Raw genomic sequence first — 26,719 nt, 5'->3', positions numbered from 1 at the left:
CCCGTGGACAGGCGGCACTAAAGGATTACAATATGAATGTTAGAGTGAAGAGATTCCTCGCCAACGGTTTTAATTCCCTATAATAATCAAGCCTAGAGGTCTAAAAATATCACACTGACTGGTAAAACTCTAAAAGCATTCGGTCCATCAGGGCTTCTCCCGGCCCCGAAACGGCGTTAAAAACACTTTTCTCTAAGATGTTCGGGGATTCGAGGTCACATGATCTTTCCCACGGTAGGGGAGCTGAGTGCGAATCGGGAAGAAAGAGGAACCTCAACCATGTATATATGTTTGTACATATTTATTACTCTATTTATTTAACTTGTACATATCTATTCTATTTATTTTGTTAATATGTTTGGTTTTGTTCTCCGTCTCCCCCTTCTAGACTGTGAGCCCGCTGTTGGGTAGGGACTGTCTCTATATGTGGCCAACTTGTACTTCCCAAGCACTTAGCACAGTGCTCTGCACACAGTAAGCGCTCAATAAATACGATTGATTGATTGATTGATGTCATCGCAGAGAAATCCCATTCTACACAGAAGCTGGTTCTAGCAGGTGAATGGGGAATCGAAAAATCCCTTCCCTCTTTTCTAATCGCTTTGCTTAACAATAATGGTATTGGTTGATTCATTCATTCAATCGTATTTATTGAGCGCTTACTGTGTGCAGAGCACTGTACTGAGTGTTTGGGAAGTACAAGTTAAGTGCTTACTGTGTGCCAAGCACTTCCCAGACTGAGCCCCTTCCTTCCTCTCCCCCTCATCCCCCTTTTTCCCCTCCTCCTCCCCATCCCCTCCGCCCTACCTCCTTCCCCTCCCCACAGCACCTGTATATATGTTTCTACAGATTTATTACTCTATTTATTTTACTTGTACATATTTACTATTCTACTGATTTTGTTAATGATGTGCATCTACCTTTATTTCATTCATTCATTCATTCATTCAATCGTATTTATTGAGGGCTTACTGTGTGCAGACCACTGTACTAAGCGCTTGGGAAGTCCAAGTTGGCAACATAGAGAGGCGGTCCCTACCCAACAGCGGGCTCACAGTCTGGAAGGGGGAGACAGAGAACAAAACAAAACACATTAACAAAATAAAACAGAATAAATATGTACAAATAAAATAGAGTAATAAATATGTACAAACATATATACATATATACCGGTGCTGTGGGGAGGGGAAGGAGGTAAGGCGGGGTGGGATGGGGAGGGGGAGGAGGGGGAGAGGAAGGAGGGGGCTCAGTCTGGGAAGGCCTAATAGAAATTTATTTCCATTTATTCTGATGACTTGACACCTGTCCACATGTTTTGTCTTGTTGTCTGTCTCCCCCTTCTAGACTGTGAGCCCGTTGTTGGGCAGGGACCGCCTATGTTGCCAACTTGTACTTCCCAAGCGCTTAGTACAGTGCTCTGCACACAGTAAGCGCTCAATAAATACGATTGATTGATTGATTGATTGATTGGGTAGGGACCGTCTCTCTATGTTGCCAACTAGTACTTCCCAAACGCTTAGTACAGTGCTCTGCATACAGTAAGCACTCAATAAATATGACTGAATGAATGAATGAATGAACACTAAAATTTAAGAGGGAGTAAGTCACACGCTAAACCCCCGAGGAATCTCTTCACTCTAACATTCATATTTTAATACTTTAGTGCTGCCTGTCCACGGGGCGGTTTAATAAAGCCAAAGGTACTCTATCAAAGCACATAAAATGCTAAGTGATGGAAAAATCACTATCTATTTATTTTATTTTGTTAGTATGTTTGGTTTTGTTCTCTGTCTCCCCCTTTTAGACTGTGAGCCCACTGTTGGGTAGGGACTGTCTCTATATGTTGCCAACGTGGACTTCCCAGGCGCTTAGTCCAGTGCTCTGCACACAGTAAGCGCTCAATAAATACAATTGATTGATTGATTGATTGGGTAGGGACCGTCTCTCTATGTTGCCAACTTGGACTTCCCAAGCGTTTAGTACAGTGCTCTGCACACAGTAAGTGCTCAATAAATACAATTGATTGATTGATTGACTGACTGATTGGGTAGGGACCGTCTCTCTACGTTGCCAACTTGTACTTCCCAAGCGCTTAGTCCAGTGCTCTGCACACAGTAAGCGCTCAATAAATACAATTGATTGATTGATTGATTGAGTAGGGACCGTCTCTCTATGTTGCCAACTTGGACTTCCCAGGCGCTTAGTACAGTGCTCTGCACACAGAAAGTGCTCAATAAATACAATTGATTGATTGATTGATTGACTGGGTAGGGACCGTCTCTCTACGTTGCCAACTTGTACTTCCCAAGCGCTTAGTCCAGTGCTCTGCACACAGTAAGTGCTCAATAAATACAATTGATTGATTGATTGACTGACTGATTGGGTAGGGACCGTCTCTCTACGTTGCCAACTTGTACTTCCCAAGCGCTCAGTCCAGTGCTCTGCACACAGTAAGCGCTCAATAAATACAACTGATTGATTGATTGATTGGGTAGGGACCGTCTCTCTATGTTGCCAACTTGGACTTCCCAAGCGCTTAGTACAGTGCTCTGCACACAGTAAGTGCTCAATAAATACAATTGATTGATTGATTGATTGACTGATTGGGTAGGGACCGTCTCTCTACGTTGCCAACTTGTACGTCCCAAGCGCTTAGTACAGTGCTCTGCATACAGTAAGCACTCAATAAATATGATTGAATGAATGAATGAATGAACACTAAAATTTAAGAGGGAGTAAGTCACATGCTAAACCCCCCCGAGTCGCTACTCACCTGAAATGCCACGGGAAAAACCGTGTTATTGCCAAAAGGACCGGCTATCGGGATTAGCCCGTCGTGCAGAGCCATAAAAGCCCCTGGGCGAATTCTTCAGACGTCGGTCACCATCATCATCATCATCAATCGCATTTATTGAGCGCTTACTATGTGCAGAGCACTGTACTAAGCGCTTGGGAAGGACAAGTTGGCAACATATAGAGACAGTCCCTACCCGACAGTGGGCTCACAGTCTAAAAGGGAGAGATCAGAGAAGAGATAAGAGATAAGATAAGAAATAAGAGATGAGAAATATCAGCATTTCTCTTACGCTGAGCATTTGGGGAAATCAAAATACTACCACTGACCTCTTACACTACAACGGTCCTACCTGATAGTCCAAAATGCTGAATCCTAAGCCTTTGTGGTCTTTGACGAGCTCGACGACCTTCACTTCAGGAGACCAGAGGGCCAGTTCTCCGTCTTCATCCTCTTCACCGGGATCCTCCACCTTGGGGCCCAGCTGGAACGGGAAAGACAGCATCGCTGCACACGGACATTTCGGTTCCTTCTGAAGCGGCCAGCACTCGGTGATACGCATTTCTGGGTTTCCCCGTAACAGGGCATAACTTTTTATTAACATCATCCTCATCATCAATCGTATTTATTGAGCGCTTACTATGCGCAGAGCACTGGACTAAGAAAGATGAAGAGCATCCGTAGGCTCGTGCACAGTGCTACGGGAAAAGTCACGCACTGAAATACAGACGTTTAAGTACTAGAGAAGCAGCGTGGCTCAGTAGAAAGAGCCCGGGCTTTGGAGACAGAGGTCGTGGGTTCGAATCCCGACTCTGCCACTTGTCTGCTGTGTGACCGTGGGCAAGTCACTTCACTTCTCTGGGCCTCAGTTCCCTCATCTGGAAAATGGGGATAAAGACTGTGAGCCTAACGTGGGACAACCTGATCCCCCTTGTATCTCCCCAGTGCTTAGAACAGGGCTTGGCACATAGTAAGCGCTTAACAAATGCCATCACTATTATTATTATTACGAACATAGGAGAAGCAGCAGGGACTAGTGGAAAGAGCCTGGGCGTTGGGAGGACTTGAGTTCTAATCCCACTCCGCCACTCGCCTGCTGAGTGAGACCCTGGGCAAGTCACTTCAGCCTCTGTGCCTCGGTTTCCTCATCTGTACAATGGGAATCAAGACTGTGAGCCCCACGTGGGACAGGGACTGTGTCCAACCCAATTATCTTGTACCTAACCCAGCACTTAGTCCAGTAGGTAGCATACAATAAGCACTTAAATAACAATTATTATATATATAAATGCTATATAAATCCTGATATTATCTTGTACCTAACCCAGCACTTAGTCCAGTAGGTAGCATACAATAAGCATTTAAATAGCAATTATTATATATATAAATGATATATAAATCCTGATATATATATTTATAGATATAGATATATAGATATAGATATATCAGCATTTCTCTTATGCTGAGCACTTGTGGAAATCAAAATACCACTGACCTCTTACACTACAATGAGTTCAGCCATCCCATTAGAAGCATAAAAGGAAAAATAAGCATCTCAGTCAAAGTTTTACATGCCACACTGGGTAAGAAAGGCAGAAAATACTAGTATGTGCCTGGCACAGTGGATAGAGCATGGGTTTGGGAGTCAGAAGGTCATGGGTTCTAATTCCGCTCCGCCACTTGCCTGTTGTGCGACCTTGGGTGAGTCACTTCGCTTCTCTGGGCCTCAGTTGTCTCATCGGTAAAATGGGGAGTGAAAGTGTGAGCCCCACGCGGGACAGGGACTGTGTCCAACCCGATTTGCTTGTACCTACCCCGGCGTTTAGTACAATGTCTGGCACATAGTGAACACTTATATACCGTATATATACTTATATATACGTATATACCATAAATACATAGTTATGTGCATCTGAATTTATAATTGGTGACTCAAGTTGAGAAAAAATTAAGACACGGACCAGACGGCCGTGAACTTGGTTTTTCATCTCTCCCGCACTCCTGTGTGTGGTTTTTTTTTTGTTGTTTTCTTTTTAATGCTGGAGGTTGAGACCCGTTAGGAGGAGACGAGTTGATTTCTTTTAAGGTTGAAGAGTTTCAGTTAAGGGGATCCTCATGACAAACTGCCGTTTAGAGATAATAATAATGGCATTTATTGAGCACTTACTGTGTGCAAAGCACTGTTCTAGGTGCTGGGGGGGTTACAAGGTGGCTTAGTACAGTGCTCTGCACACAGTAAGCGCTCAATAAATACGAGTGAATGAATGATCAGGTTGTCCCATGTGGGGCTCACAGTCTTAACCCCCATTTTACAGATGAGGTAACTGAGGCCCAGAGAAGTGAAGTGACTTGTCCAAAGTCACCCAGCTGGCAAGTGGCGGAGCCGGGATTTGAACCCATGATCTCTGACACCAAAGCCCGGGCTCTTTCCACTGAGCCACGCTGAGAGAGGCATTGTCTCACTTCACCCAGGGCCTAGGCTCTAATCTCTCCTCCACCCCTGGCCTGCTGGGCATCCTTGGGTAAGTCACTTAACCATTCTGGGCCTCAGTTGCCTCATGTGTAAAATGGGCATGACTGAGTGGTTAATTCTCCCAGCCACTTAGGTAGCGAACCCCATATGGAACAGGGGCTGTGTCTGACCTGTTTCTCCTCAATCCATCATGGAGTTTAGCACTACTATTCAAGAAAGGAAAAACTGACTTTAGAAAATTTATGGCTCTTGGGTTGGAGAAGCAGCAGGTCATGGGTTCTAATCCCATCTGCTGTGCGACCTTGGGCAAGTCACTTCGCTTCTCTGGGCCTCAGTTACCTCACCTGTAAAATGGGGATGAAGACTGTGAGCCCTCCGTGGGACAACCTGATCCCCCTGTAACCTCCCCAGCGCTTAGAACAGTGCTTTGCACATAGTAAGCGTTTAATAAATGCCATCATCATTATTATTATTATCTCACAGATATCCTGAGGACTATCACCCACACAATTACGGAACCGTAAATCCACAACCTTGGAAGTGGACTTTCCCTTGCCAAGTTGCTTAAACTCGGACCAGGCAGAGTTGTCCGGGGAAAAGGCGAAATCCTCATCACCTCTTACCCAGATTTCAATTTGATAATAGTCACTGTGGTAATTGTTAATAATAATAATAATAATAATAATGGCATTTATTAAGTGCTTACTATGTGCAAAGCACTGTTCTAAGCACTGGGGCAGTCACAAGGTGATCAGGTTGTCCCACGGGGGGGCTCACAGTCTTCATCCCCATTTTACAGATGAGGTAACTGAGGCACAGAGGAGTTAAGTGACTTGCCCAGAGTCATACAGCTAACAGTTGGTGGAACTGGGATTTGAACCCCTGACCTCTGACTCCAAAGCCCAGGCTCTTTCCACTGAGCCACGCTGCTTCTCGATTGTTAAGGGCTTGCCGTGTGCCAAGCACTGTACTGAGCGCTGAGCTAGATACGAGATAATCAGGTCCCACATGGGGTTCACTGTGTAAGCTGGAAAGAGAACGGGTGTGGAATCCCCATTTTACAGACGAGGGAACTGAGGCCCAGAGCAGTGAAGTGACTTGTCCAAGGTCACACGGCAGATCATCATCATCATCAATCGCATTTATTGAGCGCTTACTGTGTGCAGAGCACTGTACTAGGCGCTTGGGAAGTGCAAATTGGCAACATATAGAGACAGTCCCTGCCCAACAGTGGGCTCACAGTCTAAAAGGGGGAGACAGACAACAAAACCAAACATACTAACAAAATAAAATAAATAGAATAGATATGTAAAATAAATAGAACAGATATGTAAAATAAATAGAATAGATATGTAAAATAAATAGAATAGATACGTAAAATAAATAGAAGCCATGCTGCTACTTCTTGAGGAGCTCTACGTTTCCAAACTCAACCCCCTGGAGGAAAAGGGATGCTTGCAATGAAGATCCAATAGGTTGGAAAACATTCTCTGGGCATAAGCATCTTCCATCGCCATGGCACGATCCACGGGTTTGGGCGGTTTGACAAACAATATAAAAAGGGACTAATTACATCCGCAACAACGGAAGCCAATATTAATTAATTAATAATGGCATTTATTAAGCCCTTACTAACATGGGCCTGAAGGAATCGGAGTCTTTACAAACGCTAAATCCAAAGCCAAGTCTGATCGTCCCCTAGACTGTGAGCCCGTCGTTGGGTAGGGATTGTCTCTATTTCAATCAATCAATCGATCGTATTTATTGAGCGCTTACTGTGTGCAGAGCACTGGACTAAGCGCTTGGGAAGTACAAGTTGGCAACATATAGAGACAGTCCCCACCCAACAGTGGGCTCACAGTCTAGAAGGGGGAGATGGAGAACAAAACCAAACATACTAACAAAATAAAATAAATAGAATATCATCATCATCATCATCATCAATCGTATTTATTGAGCGCTTACTATGTGCAGAGCACTGGACTAAGCGCTTGGGAAGTACAAGCTGGCAACATATAGAGGCAGTCCCTACCCAACAGTGGGCTCACAGTTTAGAAGGGGGAGACGGAGGACAAAACCAAGCATACTAACAAAATAAAATGAATAGAATAGATAGGTACATGTAAAATAAATAAATAAATAAATATGTACAAACATATATATACATATGTACAGGTGCTGTGGGGAAGGGAATCAATCAATCAATCAATCGTATTTATTGAGCGCTTACTATGTGCAGAGCACTGCACTAAGCGCTTGGGAAGTACAAATTGGCAACATATAGAGACAGTCCCTACCCAACAGTGGGCTCACAGTCTAAAAGAGTGGGCTCACAGGAGGTAAGATGGGGGTAAGGTAAGATTTGTTGCCGAACTGAACTTTCCAAGCGCTCAGTACAGGTAAGTGCTCAATAAATAGTCAGTGACAATTGACTATTTCAATATTTCACTATTTCAATTGACAATTGACTATTGAGTCAATGACAGAATGGAAAGCCTGGGCTCTCTCTCCCGCCACGAAACCCGTTTCCACAAGGTTGCAAAGCAATCAGCTAATGGGAGCGAGGCTGAAACTTGCCATAATTCAAAGTTCTTGTTCGCCTCTTAGCCCTGAGACTGATGAATCGTCTGTATGCAAGTCAGCTCAGCTGGGGATTTACATAATTTGCAATGTTAGACTAAAGCCTTTTGTTTTTTTAAGCAGCCGTTGGGGAGAAACCGCCACAGACACTTCATTTCAGGAAGAGTTGCGGTAGCCATCGGAGGAGAGCGGGAACGTGTTTTCCCGACTCTGCTGAAATGTACTCTCCAGAGCACTTAGTACGGGGCTCTGCACAGAGTAAGCAGTGCTCAAGAATAATAATAATAACAATGATGGCATTTATTAAGCGCTTACTATGTGCAAAGCACTGTTCTAAGCGCCGGGGAGGTTACACATCTGTAAAGCGGGGATGAAGACTGTGAGCCCCCCATGGGGCAGGGACTGTGTCCAACCTGATTTGGAATCAATCAATCAATCGTAATTATTGAGCGCTTACTGTGTGCAGAGCACTGTACTAAGTGCTTGGGAATATATGTTGCCCATTTGTACTTCCCAAGCGCTTAGTACAGTGCTCTGCACATAGTAAGCGCTCAATAAATACGATTGATGATGATGGGAAGTACAAGTTGGCAACATATACAGTCCCTACCCAACAGTGGGCTCACAGTCTAAAAGGGGGAGACAGAGAACAAAACCAAACATACTAACAAAATAAAATAAATGGAATAGATATGTACAAGTAAAATAAATAGAGTAATAAATATGTACAAACATATATCCATATATACAGGTGCTGTGGGGAAGGGAAGGAGGTGAGATGGGGGGGATGGAGAGGGGGACGAGGGGGAGAGGAAGGAAGGGGCTCAGTCTGGGAAGGCCTCCTGGAGGAGGTGAGCTCTCAGTAGGGTCTTGAAGGGAGGAAGAGAGCGAGCTTGGCGGATGAGCAACCATCCCCAATGGCACATCGACCAGTCCCCAATGGCACATCGACCAGTCCCCAATGGCAACCCCGATCTCTCTAAAACTGCGGAGAAAGAGCCGCCCTGAAATCCGAGCCTAAATATGTCCAACAACGTCCGCTTGGTCCTCAATCAATCAATCAATCAGCTGTATTTATTGAGCGCTTCCTGTGTGCAGAGCACTGTACTAAGCACTTGGGAAGTCCAAGTTGGCAACAGATAGAGACAGTCCCTACCCAACAGTGGGCTCACAGTCTAAAAGGGGGAGACAGAGAACAAAACCATACTAACAAAATAAAATAAATAGAATAGATAGGTACAAGTAAAATAAATAGAGTAATAAATAATAAAAGGGGGAGACAGAGAACAAAACCAAACATACTAACAAAATAAAATAAATAGAATAGATATGTACAAGTAAAATAGAGTAATAAATATGTACAAACATATATCCATATATACAGGTACTGTGGGGAAGGGAAGGAGGTAAGATGAGGGGGATGGAGAGGGGGACGAGGGGGAGAGGAAGGAAGGGGCTCAGTCTGGGAAGGCCTCCTGGAGGAGGTGAGCTCTCGGCCCTCCATTTGACCATTACGAGTTTTGCCGTGGGTTCCCGGGGAGCGAGGATGAGGAGGGAAAAGAGGAGGGAGGAGGGGGAAAAAAAATCAGAGCTGAGCCCCCCTTCCCTCTACAGATAGCTCCCATCCCTCCGGCCGAAAGTCTGAACAATCGTCCAGCTCGAACTCCGATGCATATTTTATGGGTACCTTTGGCTCCGGGACCGAAACCTCGCTGGTACTCGGCTCGTCCGCAAAGACTTCGTCGTCAAAAAGGCGCCGGCAGCAGACCAAAGTGAAGGGTGGGGGCACTTCTTTGAGGAAGGAAACCGCTTCTCGCCGCGATTTTCCATAGAGCTGCACTCCATTTACCTGTGGGAGGAAAAGGGGAGACGGCTCCCAGTCAGACAAAGGGGGATCGATCGGGCCCTGGGACGAAAAAGAACAAATCATCATCAATCGTATTTATTGAGCGCTTACTGTGTGCAGAGCACCGTACTAAGCGCTTGGGAAGTACAAATTGGCAACATAGAGAGACAGTCCCGACCCAACAGTGGGCTCACAGTCTAAAAGGGGGAGACAGAGAACAAAACCAAACATACTAACAAAATAAAATAAATAGGATAGATATGTACAAGTAAAATAAATAGAGTTATAAATATGTACAACCATATATACAAATGAAAATTTGCCCTGAAATCCTCCCAAGGAAACAGCCCATTCACCTCCCGGCATGGACCGGGGGCCTTAATCCACTGAAATTATTTCAGGACAACGGGAGGAAATGATGATGATGGTATTTGTTAAGCGCTTACTATGCGCAAAGCACTGTTCTAAGCGCTGGGGAGGTTACGGGGTGATCAGGTTGTCCCACTGGGGGCCCATGTTACAGATGAGATAACTGAGGCCCAGGGAAGTGAAGCGACCTGCCCGAAGCCACACAGCTGACAGTCGGCGGAGCCGGGACTGGAACCCATGACCCAGTGGCTAACAAGCCCAACCGATTCCCATGTGAGCCCAATGTTGGGTAGGGACTGTCTCTATATGTTGCCAATTTGGACTTCCCAAGCGCTTAGTACAGTGCTCTGCACATAGTAAGCGCTCAATAAATACGACTGATGATGATAAATCAGGAGCACTGCCTCCTCTGCTGAATCCGGTAACGTTCTTTAATGAAAAGTAGGGAAATCGATGGTATTTATTCAGCGCTTACTGTGTGCAGAGCACTGTACTAAGCACTTGGGAGAGTCCAATACAACAGACCTAGTGGATAGAAATCGGGCCTCCAAGTCAGAAGAACCCGGGTTCTAATCCCGGCTCTGCCACCTGTCTGCTGGGTGACCCCGGGCAAGTCACTCAATGTCTCTGTGCCTCAGTTACCTCATCTGGAAAACGGGGATTAAGACTGTGAACCTTACACGGGACAGGGACTGTGTCCAACCTGAACAATTTATATCTACCCGACGTCACCCAGCTGACGGTTGCCGGAGCCGGGATTCGAACCCATGACCTCTGACTCCAAAGCCCGGGCTCTTTCCACTGAGCCACGCTGCTTCCCAACCGTGCCCTCCGTGGGTGGGCGGCATGCCCAGGCATAATGGGTGGAGCATATATTTATTCTATTTATTTTATTTTGTTAATATGTTTTGTTTTGTTCTCTGTCTCCCCCTTCTAGACCGTGAGCCCGCTGTTGGGTAGGGACCGTCTCTAGATGTTGCCAACTTGGACTTCCTAAGCGCTTAGTACAGTGCTCTGCACACAGTAGGCGCTCAATAAATACGACTGAATGAATGACTAAATAAAGATACAAGGTAATCAGGTGTCCAACGTGGGGCTCACAGTCTTCATCCCCAGTTTACAGATGAGAGAAGCAGTGTGGCTCAGTGGGAAAGAGCCCAGGCTTTGGAGTCAGAGGTCATGGGTTCAAATCCCGGCTCCGCCACCTGTCAGCTGTGTGACTTTGGGCAAGTCACTTAACTTCTCTGGGCCTCAGTTCCCTCATCTGTAAAATGGGGATGAAGACTGTGAGCCCCCCCGTGGGACAACCTGACCATCTTGTAACCTCTCCAGCGCTTAGAACAGTGCTCTGCACATAGTAAGCGCTTAATAAATGCCATTATCATTATTATTATTATTATTATTATTATTATGAGGGAACTGAAGCCCAGAGAAGTGAAGTGGCTTGCCCAAAGTCACACAGCGGACAAGTGGCGGAGATGGGATTAGAACCCACGTCCCCTGACTCCCACTAAGTGCTCTGTCCACTAAGCCATGGTGCTTCCCTATGTAAGCGCTTAGTACAGTGCTGAGCGCTTAGTACAGTGCTCTGCACACAGTAAGCGCTCAATAAATACAACTGATTGATTGATTGATTGAGCCCCTTTGGGAAAGAGCCTGTGTCCAACACGATTATCTTGTATATTTCCCAGCAATAAATACAACTGATTGATTGATTGATTGATTGAGCCCCTTTGGGAAAGAGCCTGTGTTCAACACGATTATCTTGTATATTTCCCAGCAATAAATACAACTGATTGATTGATTGATTGATTGAGCCCCTTTGGGAAAGAGCCTGTGTTCAACACGATTATCTTGTATATTTCCCAGCAATAAATACAACTGATTGATTGATTGATTGATTGAGCCCCTTTGGGAAAGAGCCTGTGTTCAACACGATTATCTTGTATATTTCCCAGCAATAAATACGATTGATTGATTGATTGATTGAGCCCCTTTGGGAAAGAGCCTGTGTTCAACATGATTATCTTGTATATTTCCCAGCAATAAATACAATTGATTAATTGATTGATTGATTGAGCCCCTTTGGGAAAGAGCCTGTGTTCAACACGATTATCTTGTATATTTCCCAGCAATAAATACGATTGATTGATTGATTGAGCCCCTTTGGGAAAGAGCCTGTGTTCAACACGATTATCTTGTATATTTCCCAGAAATATATACGATTGACTGATTGACTGATTGAGCCCCTTTGAGAAAGAGCCTGTGTTCAACACGATTATCTTGTATATTTCCCAGCAATAAATACGACTGATTGATTGATTGATTGAGCCCCTTTGGGAAAGAGCCTGTGTTCAACACGATTATCTTGTATATTTCCCAGCAATAAATACGATTGATTGATTGATTGAGCCCCTTTGGGAAAGAGCCTGTGTTCAACACGATTATCTTGTATATTTCCCAGCAATAAATACGATTGATTGATTGATTGATTGATTGAGCCCCTTTGGGAAAGAGCCTGTGTTCAACACGATTATCTTGTATATTTCCCAGCAATAAATACGATTGACTGATTGATTGATAGAGCCCCTTCGGGAAAGAGCCTGTGTTCAACACGATTATCTTGTATATTTCCCAGCAACAGATACGATTGATTGATTGATTGATTGAGCCCCTTCGGGAAAGAGCCTGTGTTCAACACGATTATCTTGTATATTTCCCAGCAATAAATATGATTGATTGATTGATTGATTGAGCCCCTTTGGGAAAGAGCCTGTGTTCAACACGATTATCTTGTATATTTCCCAGCAATAAATACGATTGACTGATTGATTGATTGATTGAGCCCCTTTGGGAAAGAGCCTGTGTTCAACACGATTATCTTGTATATTTCCCAGCAATAAATACAACTGATTGATTGATTGATTGATTGAGCCCCTTTGGGAAAGAGCCTGTGTTCAACACGATTATCTTGTATATTTCCCAGCAATAAATACGATTGATTGATTGATTGATTGAGCCCCTTTGGGAAAGAGCCTGTGTTCAACACGATTAACTTGTATATTTCCCAGCAATAAATACGATTGATTGATTGATTGATTGATTGAGCCCCTTTGGGAAAGAGCCTGTGTTCAACACGATTATCTTGTATATTTCCCAGCAATAAATACGACTGATTGATTGAGCCCCTTTGGGAAAGAGCCTGTGTTCAACATGGACAAGTGGCGGAGCTGGGATTAGAACCCACGTCCCCGGACTCCCACTAAGTGCTCTTTCCCCTAAGCCACGGTGCTTCTCTATGTAAGCGCTTAGTACAGTAAATGCTTAGACAGTGCTCTGCACACAGTAAGTGCTCAATAAATACGATTGACTGATTGATTGATTGATTAAGCAATAAATATGATTGATTGATTGATTGATTGATTGAGCCCCTTTGGGAAAGAGCCTGTGTCCAACACGATTATCTTGTATATTTCCCAGCAATAAATACGATTGATTGATTGACTGATTGAGCCCCTTTGAGAAAGAGCCTGTGTTCAACACGATTATCTTGTATATTTCCCAGCAATAAATACGATTGATTGATTGATTGATTGAGCCCCTTTGGGAAAGAGCCTGTGTTCAACACGATTATTCTGTATATTTCCCAGCAATAAATACGATTGATTGATTGATTGATTGAGCCCCTTTGGGAAAGAGCCTGTGTTCAACACGATTATTCTGTATATTTCCCAGCAATAAATACGATTGATTGATTGATTGATTGATTGAGCCCCTTTGGGAAAGAGCCTGTGTTCAACACGATTATCTTGTATATTTCCCAGCGCTTAGTACAGTCCTCAGCATGTGGTATGCCCTTCAATTCCACAATTATTATTCTTAGCTTATATCAAGTGCCCTGGCCTTTTTGCAGTCTTTTAGACTGTGAGCCCACTGTTGGGTAGGGACCGTCTCTATATGTTGCCAATTTGTACTTCCCAAGCGCTTAGTACAGTGCTCTGCACATAGTAAGCGCTCAATAAATACGATTGATTGATTGATTGATTTTGCAAAACCCTCCGCCGCCCCGCAGCCACTTGGCGTTAGGAGAGCAGCCCGTTAATTATCGAAATCCAAGTCGGCAAAGTTTCCAAAATCCAAAAAGAAATCCCCCATTCCCGACCGGCGATCGCTGGCTCTCGCAGGGAGCCAGCGGGGGAGAGGTGGAAGGTCTACCCGGCCGGCCGTGGATGGAAATGGTTTGGACGCCGACGCCGTTCACGGCGGAATCAATCGTATTTATTGAGCGCTTACTGTGTGCAGAGCACTGTACTAAGCGCTTGGGAATCCAAGTTGGCAACATATAGAGACAGTCCCCACCCAACAGTGGGCTCACAGTCTATAATGGGCGGAAGGCGGAAAATCAATCGGTAGCGCGGCCGGGGGAGCCAGGACTTCACCAAGAGCCCTCTCCCGCGGAGAAAAGTTTGGCCGTCGTCTTCATTTCTCCTCTGCGATAAAAACCACATTTGTGTTTTATTTCCGTATACGCTTAAATATTTATCTGGCTCATTATTTATTCATCTCAACGGCCTCCGATCGTCCGAGCGGGGCCCGGTAGTACTCCTGCTTGCTCGAGTTGGAGGGTCGGTCACATTTTCCATTACAGACGCCCGTCCGAGGCGATTTATGACTGTTGTAGGGGAAAAAAAAAGTCTGCACTGGGCTGAAACTTGGCATAGGATTCCGGGCCTGAAGCATATTTGTGTTTCAGGTTTTAGGTCCGAGGAGTGTATTTAAAAATAATTTAAAAAAAAAGATAGTTTAAGTTCACCAGCTAAAGGGGCCCCACTTTTGGCCTCCAATAAAGTCAGTTTCAATTCATACAGCAGATTTGGCTAACAATACCAGGGCTTTTTTTAAAAAAATGTAATCAATCAATCGTATTTATTGAGCGCTTACTGTGTGCACAGCACTGTACTAAGCACTTGGGAAGTACAAGTTGGCAACATATAGAGACAGTCCCTACCCAACAGTGGGCTTACAGTCTAAAATGTAGCCAAGGAACGTTATTTTTACTCGGTCGATTTTCGATTTTTCTTTTAATATCTGTAGTACGCCCACAGACCATTTGCTCTGGGGAGGAAAATGAAAGAATCTGGGCTCTTCTCAATTACTGCCAACTCTCGGGAATTTAATAATAATAATAATAGTGATGGCATTTATTAAGCGCTTACTATGTGCAAAGCACTGTTCTAAGCCCTGGGGGGGGATACAAGGTGATCAGGTTGTCCCATGGGGGGCTCACAGTCTTCATCCTCATTTTACAGATGAGGTAACTGAGGCCCAGAGAAGTGAAATGACTTGCCCAAAGTCACACAGCTGACAACTGGCAGAGCTGGGATTTGAACCCAGGACCTCTGACTCCAAAGCCCGGGCTCTTTCCACTGAGCCACGCTGCTTCTCTAATTTAAGGATTCATTATTCAGGATGTCTTCGATTGGAAACTCCTTGAGGACAGGACCTGTATATACGTATATATGTTTGTACATATTTATTACTCTATTTATTTATTCATTTATTTTACTTGTACATATCTATTCTATTTATTTTGTTAGTAGGTTTGGTTCTGTTCTCTGTCTCCCCCTTTTAGCCTGTGAGCCCACTGTTGGGTAGGGACTGTCTCTATATGTTGCCACTTGTCAGCTGTGTGACTTTGGGCAAGTCACTTCACTTCTCTGGGCCTGAGTTCCCTCATCTGGAAAATGGGGATTAAAACCGTGAGCCCCACGGGGGACAACCTGATCACCCTGTACCCCCCGCCAGCGCTTAGAACAGTGCTTTGCACATAGTAAGCGCTTAACAAATTCCATTATTATTATTATTATTATTATATTATATAATATATTATATGCATTATATTATTATTATATAATATAGTAATTATTACATTATATTGTTATATTATTATTACCTCCCCCAAGAGGCCTTCCAAGACTGAGCCCCTTCCTTTCTCTCCCCCTCCTCCCCCTCTCCATTTCCTCCGCCTTACCTCCTTCCCTTCCCCCTAGCACCTGTATATATGTATATATGTTTGTACGTATTTATTGCTCTATTTATTTATTTTACTTGTACATATCTGTTCTATTCATTTTATTTCATTAATATGTTTTGTTTTGTTCTCCTTCTCCCCCTTCTAGACTGTGAGCCCACTGTTGGGTAGGGACCGTCTCTATATGCTGCTAACTTGTACTTCCCAAGCGCTTAGTCCAGTGCTCTGCACACAGTAAGCACTCAATAAATACGATTGATTGATTGATTGATTCCCAAGCGCTTAGTACAGTGCTCTGCACACAGTTAGCGCTCAATAAATACGATTGATTGATTGATTCCCAAGCGCTTAGTACAGTGCTCTGCACACAGTAAGCGCTCAATAAATACGATTGATTGATTGATTACTATTATTATTATTATTATTATAAAACAAACCAAGCACTGCTGTAAGCGTTGGGGCTCACACTCTAAGAGGGAGGGAGGACAGGCATTTAATCCCCAGTTTACGGATGAGGAAACTGAGGCACGGAGCGGGGAAGTGACGAGCGCTTACTGTGTGCCGAGCACTGTATTCATTCATTCAATCGTATTTACTGAGCACTTCCTGTGTGCGGAGCACTGTACTAAGCGCTTGGGAAGTACAAATCGGCAACACATAGAGACGGTCCCTACCCAACAGTGGGCTCACAGTCTAGAAGGGGGAGACGGAGAACAAAATAAGTAGACAGGTGTCAATACTATCAGAATAAATAGAATAATAGCTGTAGACTTCTGTATGCTTCCCAGAAGCAGCGTGGCTCAGTGGAAAGAGCCCGGGCTTTGGAGTTGGAGGTCACGGGTTCAAATCCCGGCTCCGCCATGTGTCAGCTGTGTGACTTTGGGCAAGTCACTTATAATAATAATGATGGCATTTATTAAGTGCTTACTATGTGCAAAGCACTGTTCTAAGCGCTGAGGAGGTTACAAGGTGACCAGGTTGTCCCACGTGGGGCTCACAGTCTTCATCCCCATTTTCCAGATGAGGGAACTGAGGCCCAGAGAAGTGAAGTGACTTGCCCAAAGTCACCCAGCTGACAATTGGCGGAGCCGGGCTTTGAACCCATGACCTCTGACTCCAAAGCCCGGGCTCTTTTCCACTGAGCCACGCTGATTCTCGTCCACGCTGCTTCTCGTACTTCACGTCTCTGGGCCTCAGTTCCCTCACCTGGAAAATGGGGATGAAGACTGTGAGCCCCCCGTGGGACGACCTCGTCACTTGAAACCTCCCCAGCGCTTAGAACAGTGCTTTGCACATAGTAAGCGCTTAATAAATGCTATCATTATTATTATTATTATTATTGTCGGGGGTCACCCAGCAGGCAAATGGCGCATTATTATTATTATTATTATTATTATTATTATTATTATTATTGTCCGAGGTCACCCAGCAGGCAAATTGCGCATTATTATTATTGATGGCCTGATGGCCTTGTATCTCCCCCGGCGCCTGGAACAGTGGTTGGCACATAGCAAGCGCTTACCAAATACCATCATCGTCATGGATGATGTATACGTTTGTACATATTTATTACTTTATTTGTCTTGTATATATCTATTCTATTTTATTTAGTTAGCATGTTTAGTTTAGTATGTTTTGTTTAGTTAGTATGTTTGGTTTTATTCTCTGTATCCCCCTTCTAGACTGTGAGCCCACTGTTGGGTAGGGACTGTCTCTATGTGTTGCCGACTTGTAGTTCCCAAGCGCTTAGTCCAGTGCTCTGCACACAGTAAGCGCTCAATAAATACGATTGATTGATTTATTATTATTATTATTATTATTATTTTATTTTATTTTATTTTTTTTTTAATCTGAGGTCACCCAGCTGGCAAATGGCGGAGCGGGGCCAGATCACCCGACTCCCAGCCCTTTCCAACTTAGGCCAGGCTGCTCCCGTGCGATGCCTAGGGATACTTGGCGCTCTGGACTGTAAGCTTGTGGTGGGGAGGGATTGCGTCTGCTTATCGTCCTCCTGTCCTCTCCCAAGAGGTTAGCACAGTGTCCTGCACACGGCGAGCGCTCAACAGAAAGGGACCGTCTCTATATGTTGCCGACTTGTACTTCCCAAGCGCTTAGTCCAGTGCTCTGCACACAGTAAGCACTCAATAAATAGGACTGAATGAAAGAATGAAGGAAGGAAGGAATGGAAGTGTTTTTCCGGCGGGATTTTACCTCCAGGAGCTCGTCTTCCGGGCGGAGGAGGTTGAGGGAGGCCGCCGGCCCGTCGGAGGCGAGGGAAGAGATGTAATGATGCCCGTCGAAGGAATCCAGCTCCACTCCCAGCCTCAGCGTGTGGATAGGCAGGAGCTGGGGGAGGACAAGCAGAGGGAACATCTGGAAAATTCTGAACATTTGGAAAATAAGATATCCAATCGACCGTCCTTCTGGAAACGTTTCAAGAGGTTTCTTTCCCGAGGGAAGAATCGGGCTTCTCCTCCTCGAAAAATATCCCCCCTTACTGAAAGGGTCCCTCACAGCAGACGAACAAGGCGACCCGAAAACACGCCTCACAAATAATAATAATCATAATAATGGCATTTATTAAGCGCTTACTATGTGCACAGCCATCAATCAATCGTATTTATTGAGCGCTTACTGTGTGCACAGCACTGTACTAAGCGCTTGGGAAGTACAAGTTGGCAACATATAGCGACACTGTTCTAAGCGCTGGGGAGGTTACAAGGTGATCAGGTTGTCCCACGGGGGGCTCACAGTCTTAACCCCCATTTTACAGATGAGGGAACTGAGGCCCAGAGAAGCTAAGTGACTTGCCCAAAGTCACACAGCAAACAATTAGCCGAGCCGGGATTCAAACCCACGACCTCTGACTCCAAAGCCCGGGCTCTTTTCCACTGAGCCACGCTGCCGCGGAAGTCGATAAGTCGGAAAGTCGGGGAGCGGTTTAGTACGGTGCCTGACGACTAGTAAAGCCCTCAAAGAATACCACAAATAAAAGGGTCATTTTCATTTATGGCATTGGTTAAGCGCTTGCTATAGCAATCAATCAATCAATCGTATTTATTGAGCGCTTACTGTGTGCAGAGCACTGTACTAAGCGCTTGGGAAGTACAAGTTGGCAACATACAGAGACAGTCCCTACCCAACAGCGGGCTCACTGTACTTTCCAAGCGCTTAGTACAATGCTCTGCACGCAGTAAGTGCTCAATAAATACGACTGAATGAATGAATCGCTACTTCGCCTGGGTTTTCCCCAACAATTTATTCTCCTAGTCCTTTCGCTCCTCTGACCTTTCCTTCTAAATAGCCTTCCCAGTCCCTGTCCCAAAGCAGGCTCACCGCCTTCATTCCCCTTTCCCGGATGAGGCAACTGAGGCACAGGGAAGTCAAGGGACTTGCTCAAGGTCACACAGCTGACAAGTGGCGGAGCCGGGAGTAGAACCCACGGCCTTCCGACTCCCGCTGACCCGACACGTGTCAGGTGCTTGGAAATTCAAAGAAATGACCGGTTTCGCTGACCGCGGGGAGCTTACGCTCTGACGGGAAGGACGAAATATAAAAATGCTCACAAATGCAGCGGTCAAAATGAATGATGGCATCCGCGTATGTTCATAAGCGCTGAAGAGTCATTTTCGAGCTAGGAAAGTCAAGAGGGACCGCCTCTCCGGGCCTGGAAATTTCATTTTCCAGGATGTGGAAATAAGGGCCAACACGTTTCTCACTAAGGAAATTAAAATGCTGCCAGAAGTTGGGGGGAAAGAAAGCGTTTCTGGAAAGTAAGATGTTCAAGAAGACGGGACGCTTGAGAGACTTTGAAAGCGTAGCAACGATTCTGTGCACGGCAACAAACAGAATTCCAAATCCTTGGAGGTCAAAGTCCTCTCTCTCAGGGTGGTGTCCTTATCATCATTAATCGTATTTATTGAGCGCTTACTATGTGCAGAGCACTGTACTGAGCACTTATTTTAATTATTTTTTTAAAGAAGAGAGGCATCACAATGTCACAACTGCCCTTCGTGGACATCGCCGACTCGGTACAGCGTGTTTGTTATAGGAGAGGTGCTCTACTGCATTGTATTGTTGTATTTTACTTGCCCAAGTGTGTACAATCAATCAATCAATCGTATTTATTGAGCGCTTACTGTGTGCAGAGCACTGTACTAAGCGCTTGGGAAGTACAAGTTGGCAACATATAGAGACGGTCCCTACCCAACAGTGGGCTCACAGTCTAAAAGAACAGTACAGTGCTTTTCACACGGTAATAACGATAATAATGGCATTTATTAAGCGCTTACTATGTGTAAAGGACTGTTCTAAGCGCTGGGGAGGTTACAAGGTGATGAGGTTGTCCCACGGGGGGCTCACGGTCTTCATCCCCATTTTCCAGATGAGGGAACTGAGGCCCAGAGAAGTGAAGTGACTTGCCCAAAGTCACACAGCTGACGATTGCCGGAGCCGGAATTTGAACCCATGACCTCCGACCCCAAAGCCCGGGCTCTTTCCACTGAGCCACGCTGCTTCTCAATAAATACGACCGAATGAATGAAATAGACGACTGGGTTCTGAAGTTCCACTAGCATTAGCTTGATCATTCAGAATGATCAAGCTTTACAGTTTTCTTTAGAGAGGTCAAATTAATAATGATAATAATTGCGGTATTTGTTAAGTGCTTGCTACGTGCCAGGCACCGTACTAAGCGCCGGGGCGGACACACGCAAATCCGGTTCGACACGGTCCCCGTCCCACATCAGGTTGGCATTCTTGATCTCCATTTTACAGATGAGGTCACCGAGGCCCAGAGAAGTTAAGTGACTTGTCCAAGGTCACACTGCGGACAGGTGGCGGAGCCGGGATTAGAACCTAGGCCCTTCTGACTCCCACTAGGTCACGCTGCTTCTCTAACTAACCCTGGTCTTCCCGTCCTCCTGCCAGGAATGATGTGTATCGTTGTATCGTACCCTCCCAAGCGCACATCACATCAAGTAGGTCCATATCTGTCATCCATTTCTTTATATTAATGTCGGTCTCCCCCTCGAGTCGGGAAGCTCATCGTATAACTGAGGTATGTGTCTACCAACTAATTCGTTCATTCATAGCACTGTACTAAGCACTTAGAAAGTACAATTCGGCAACAGATAGAGACAATCCCTATCCAAGAAGGGGAGACACACAACCAAACAAAACAAAAAAGTAGACAGGCATCAGTAGCCTCAATATAAATAAATGGAATAGTTGATACATGCAAATCATTAACAGGCAGCCCCAGACGCCTAGGGCAGACGGGCCCAGACCCGGGGAGCCCAGGGGTAGACGTGTCTGGAGACCGTGCGGCTCCGGGGCGGGAGGGCTTGGAGACGGGAGAGCCCGGGGCAGACGGGCCCGGAGATGGGGAGACCCAGGGGCAAGCAGCCTAGAGACGGGAGAGCCCGGGGCAGACGGGTCTGGAAATGGGGTGACGCGGGGGTGGGCGGGCTCAGAGATGGGAGAGCCCAGGACAGACGGGCCCGGAGACGTGAGAGTCTGGGGCGCGCGGGTCCAGAAATGGGGCAACCTTGTTGGGGGCGGGTTTGGAAATGGGAGAGCCCAGGCGGACAGGGGGGAGAGCCCAGCGTAGATGGGCCCGGAGGTCAGAGAGCCCGGGGTGGATGGACCCGGAGACAGGAGGGCCCAGGATGGACGGGCTCAGAGACAGGATGGCCCAGGGTGGACGGGCTCAGAGACAGGACGGTCCAGAGATGGGCAGGTCTAGAGACGGACAGGCCAAGAGACAGACAGGCCTAGAGACAGACAGGCCAAGAGACGGACAGGCCAAGAGACGGACAGGCCAAGAGACGGACAGGCCTAGAGACGGACAGGCCTAGAGACGGACAGGCCTAGAGACGGACAGGCCTAGAGACGGACAGGCCAGGAGACGGACAGGCCAGGAGACGGACAGGCCAGGAGACGGACAGGCCTAGAGACGGACAGGCCTAGAGACGGACAGGCCTAGAGACGGACAGGCCTAGAGACGGACAGGCCAAGAGACAGACAGACCAAGCCACAGACAGGCCAAGAGACAGACAGGCCTAGAGACAGACAGGCCTAGAGACAGACAGGCCAGGAGATGGACGGGCCAGGAGATGGACGGGCCAGGAGACGGGCGGGCCTAGAGACGGGCGGGCCTAGAGACGGGCGGGCCTAGAGACGGGCGGGCCTAGAGACGGGCAGGCCTAGAGACAGACGGGCCAAGAGACAGACGGGCCAAGAGACAGACGGGCCAAGAGACAGACGGGCCTAGAGACAGACGGGCCTAGAGACAGATGGGCCAAGAGACAAGCAGGCCAAGAGATAGACAGGCCAAGAGACAGACAGGCCTAGAGACAGTCAGACCAAGAGACAGACAGGCCTAGAGACGGACAGGCCAGGAGACGGACAGGCCAGGAGACGGACAGGCCAGGAGACGGACAGGCCTGGAGACGGACAGGCCTGGAGACATATTACTCCCCTCCTCAAAAACCTCCAATGGCTACCGATCAATCTGCGCATCAGGCAGAAACTCCTCACCCTGGGCTTCAAGGCTGTCCATCCCCTAGCCCCCTCCTATCTCACCTCCCTTCTCTCCTTCTACTGCCCAGCCCGCACCCTCCGCTCCTCCACCGCTAATCTCCTCACTGTACCTCGCTCTCGCCTGTCCCGCCATCGACCCCCGGCCCACGTCATCCCCCGGGCCTGGAATGCCCTCCCTCTGCCCATCCGCCAAGCTAGCTCTCTTCCTCCCTTCAAGGCCCTGCTGAGAGCTCACCTCCTCCAGGAGGCCTTCCCAGACTGAGCCCCTTCTTTCCTTTCCCCCTCGTCCCCCTCTCCATCCCCCCGTCTTACCTCCTTCCCTTCCCCACAGCACCTGTATATATGTATATATGGTTGTACATATTTATTACTCTATTTATTTATTTATTTATTTTACTTGTACATTTCTATCCTACTTATTTTATTTTGTTGGTATGTTTGGTTCTGTTCTCTGTCTCCCCCTTTTAGACTGTGAGCCCACTGTTGGGTAGGGACTGTCTCTATGTGATGCCAATTTGTACTTCCCAAGCGCTTAGTACAGTGCTCTGCACATAGTAAGCGCTCAATAAATACGATTGATTGATTGATTGAGACGGACAGGCCTGGAGACGGACAGGCCTAGAGACACACGGGCCTAGAGACACACGGGCCTAGAGACACACAGGCTTAGAGACACACGGGCCTAGAGACAGACGGGCCTAGAGACAGACGGGCCAAGAGACAGACAGGCCAAGAGACACACAAGCCTAGAGACACGCAGGACTAGAGACACGCAGGACTAGAGACAGACAGGCCAAGAGACAGACAGGCCTAGAGACACGCAGGCCTAGAGACACGCAGGACTAGAGATACGCAGGACTAGAGATAGGTAGGACTAGAGACAGACAGGCCTAGAGACACACAGGACTACAGACACACAGGCCTAGAGACAGGCAGCCCCATGGGCAGACAGAGAAACAGAGAAACCCAACTGGCAGAAAACCAGACTAGATTACCCTGAGGCCAGGGACCGTTACCTCACAGGTAAAAAAAATTGGTTCCCGGCCAGCCCGTGGACATCTCCATGGCAGTTCTGATCCGAGGATCATCTCACCCTACACCATCAGACGGGGTACTTCCTTTGAGGAAAACACCTTCTTTTCCGAGACGACTTTCCAGAAATTAGGTCAGAGTACTGAAAGTTTCAGCAGCTGGCAGTAACAACTTTTCTACAGCATCCTTCTAACAGGTAACCCCTTCTGCTTTAACAAAGGGGGGGAAAAAAGCCAAAAAAATCATAACATACCTTTGAATACTTCTGTAATTCAGCATCGTCGGCTATCTGGGCCTCCAAAGTGGCAACCTAAACGAGACACAGGGTCGAGATGTTCAGTTCGCAATCCAGTATCATGGAAACCTCGTTTCCCAGCCGCGTTCATTCCATCGTATTTATTGAGCGCTTACTGTGGGCAGAGCACTGTACTAAGCACTTACCCGAAGAGAAACTGATAGCCAAGATAGCATTGAGGGAAGAGGCGGTACAAGCAGCGTGGCTCAGTGGAAAGAGCCCAGGTTTGGGAGTCAAAGGTAATGGGTTCAAATCCCAGCTACAAATTGTTATTACAAATGACAAACAGTTATAATAATAATAAAATGCCATTATTATTATTATTAAGTCACCAAGCACGTGACCAATGCGGAAAAATAAAAACCCGGCAATCTACTATGGCTTAAATTAAAGTAGCCGTCCTCCAGAGCTGACTTCCCAAATTAATACTGAGAAAAGAGAAAGGAGACTATTCAGGCCCATCCTAATGTAATTAGAAATATTTCAACAGCAGTCGGGAATGCAGATTCTGCCAGAGAAGAAATAGAAGAGTCTTTCAGGGAGCCAGGCAAGGGCGAATTGGTGCAGGGGGAGAGAAAAAAATCGTCAAACATTTAAAGCATCCAAAAGGGCGCTGAATTGATTGATTGTTTTATTACTGATGCATTCGGTTGAACTGCCCGAATCCGTCCTGAATACAAAAACCTGACTTTGCCCTTTGAGAAGATTCATACTGAGATGAGGAGATGATGACGGTTGTACTTCCCAAGCGCTTAGTACAGTGCTCTGCACACAGTAAGCGCTCAATAAATGCGACCGAATGAATGAATGGCATTTGTTAACCGCTATGTGCAAAGCACTGTTCTAAGCGCCGGGTAGGATACAAGGTGATCAGATTGTCCCACGTGGGGCTCACAGTCTTCATCCCCATTTTACAGATGAGGTCACTGAGGCATAGAGAAGTGAAGTGACTTGCCCAAAGTCACACGGCTGACAGTTGGCAGAGCTGGGATTTGAACCCATGACCTCTAACTCTCAAGCCCGTGCTCTTTTCATTGAGCCATGCTGCTTCACATTGAGGAATGTGATCGTTCCTTAGCGTGACAATTCGAATAATACGTGCCAGGAAATCTAATGGGCCGTAGGCACCTAAAGTGCACCTAACTTCAATTACTTCCTTTCCCTCCTTTTCTCCCAAATCCACTGGCTAATCATTCTTTCATTCTTCTCATAAAACCGTAAGATTCTCCGGGAGACGCACGCTAACATCCCAGGCCTTTTTTCTGTGTACAATAAAACAAACAGATCATAAAAGCAATCATAAAAATGCCAGCCATTTTAAGTGGCTGATCTATGCTACAAATTTAAAAGCAAGGTTGAGTCCCCCCTCCCTCTCCTTTTTATGCGAGTCGCTGATTTAAATCGCCTTGACACAAACTGAACAAACATGTGTTAACTGTAACCCTGACTCTTATTTCATCCCTAACCGTTCTCACAAGGGGGGAGAAAAAAAAAAGAAACAAGAAAGCTCCCAAACACGACTGACTGGTAATTCAGCAATGTTTGAGAAGACAAACTGTCCTCTGAACCCCCCTGCTTCTTGAAATTCAAATCTTAGGCGCTTAATGTGACTCCGTGGGCAAGTGTGTTTTATGGAGGGATTAAAAACGTACCATTACTTCATAATCGGGTCCCAGCAGGTTTTCCCACTTGGATTTCAACTGGTTTTCTGCAGAGTCCGAGCTCCTTTCTAGGTATAAAATTGAATATTTAGAGAACTCCGAGCCAAGGACGCTCGCTTCGACGTTCTTCCGTGAAAGTCCAGACCGAGTCGAGGGAAAGGGGAACGAAAACACGGGGAGGGGAGAGGCGTATGAACTCCGGCCCTTAGAGCGGCGTAAATCAGGTTGACGCGGGAGAACAACGTGTCTACCATCTGCATCCCGAACTCAGGTAGTCCAGCAGCTTGAAGGCCTCGTAAAGGGAAAAAGTGACGAGCTATGAATTAGGAGCCGTTTAGGATGATAGATTTACGTTCCCTGGGCTACGGAGCAAAACTCGGGGGGCTTTGCGGTGAAACGTGGAAAATCCGTTCGAGCGGAAGGCCGATCGCTCGGCCATACCCGACCTCCGACCCCAGACTAGACCCCCGAAGAGGCGTCGGCGGGCCTTGGTTTAAGACGGGTAGCAAAGGCGGGTCTGGTTTAATCATCATCATCAATCGTATTTATTGAGCGCTTACTATGTGCAGAGCACTGTACTAAGCGCTTGGGAAGTACAAATCGGCAACAAATAGAGACAGTCCCTACCCGACAGTGGGCTCACAGTCTAAAAGTTTAATTAGATCAGGGAGCAACGCGAGCTCTAAAACACGCTCCGGTCCTAAACCAGTCACCCCCGGGGAACTTGGCCATCTTGACGTTCGTTATCTTCTCGGCTTTCTAACGAGCCGGTGACAGGGCCTCTAAGGCTGAATGGCATAAAATGATCAGCCGCCCCATGGGTGACCTGATCCAGAAGCTCAATACGCCTATAAAAAAAATCCCCGGCCTAAATAACATTTAACCGGTTTAAAAAAAGAAGGACCAAAGATGCCAACTCGCTCTGGAGCGGTAGAAGCTATCGAAAATTAATTCAAGCTGCCTTAAAAAAAAAAAAAAAAAAAAAACCCAAGAAGCAAACGTCAGTGTTTTGTCACGGGACTGGATAAGTCACAGGGCTCTTATCATCACTGACATGAGCGACCTGTCCAAGTCAGAATGTTCATCACAATAGCG

General features: G+C 46.4%; 1 protein-coding gene across 1 annotated transcript in view; it reads right to left on the bottom strand.

Annotated features, from left to right (window-relative positions):
• The window catches only part of PATJ (PATJ crumbs cell polarity complex component), a 254,691-nt gene that overhangs the window by 170,183 nt on the left and 57,789 nt on the right, over positions 1-26,719 (bottom strand). Inside the window, 7 exon segments of the mRNA XM_038752385.1 lie at positions 3,147-3,278; positions 9,535-9,696; positions 18,305-18,347; positions 18,349-18,439; positions 23,922-23,936; positions 23,939-23,978; positions 25,616-25,692. Coding sequence (XP_038608313.1) covers positions 3,147-3,278; positions 9,535-9,696; positions 18,305-18,347; positions 18,349-18,439; positions 23,922-23,936; positions 23,939-23,978; positions 25,616-25,692 — 560 coding nt within the window.

This window comes from Tachyglossus aculeatus, chromosome 10 (genome assembly GCF_015852505.1).
Source record: "Tachyglossus aculeatus isolate mTacAcu1 chromosome 10, mTacAcu1.pri, whole genome shotgun sequence".
Lineage (NCBI taxonomy): Eukaryota > Metazoa > Chordata > Mammalia > Monotremata > Tachyglossidae > Tachyglossus > Tachyglossus aculeatus.
This window is presented reverse-complemented; position numbering and strand designations above follow the sequence as displayed.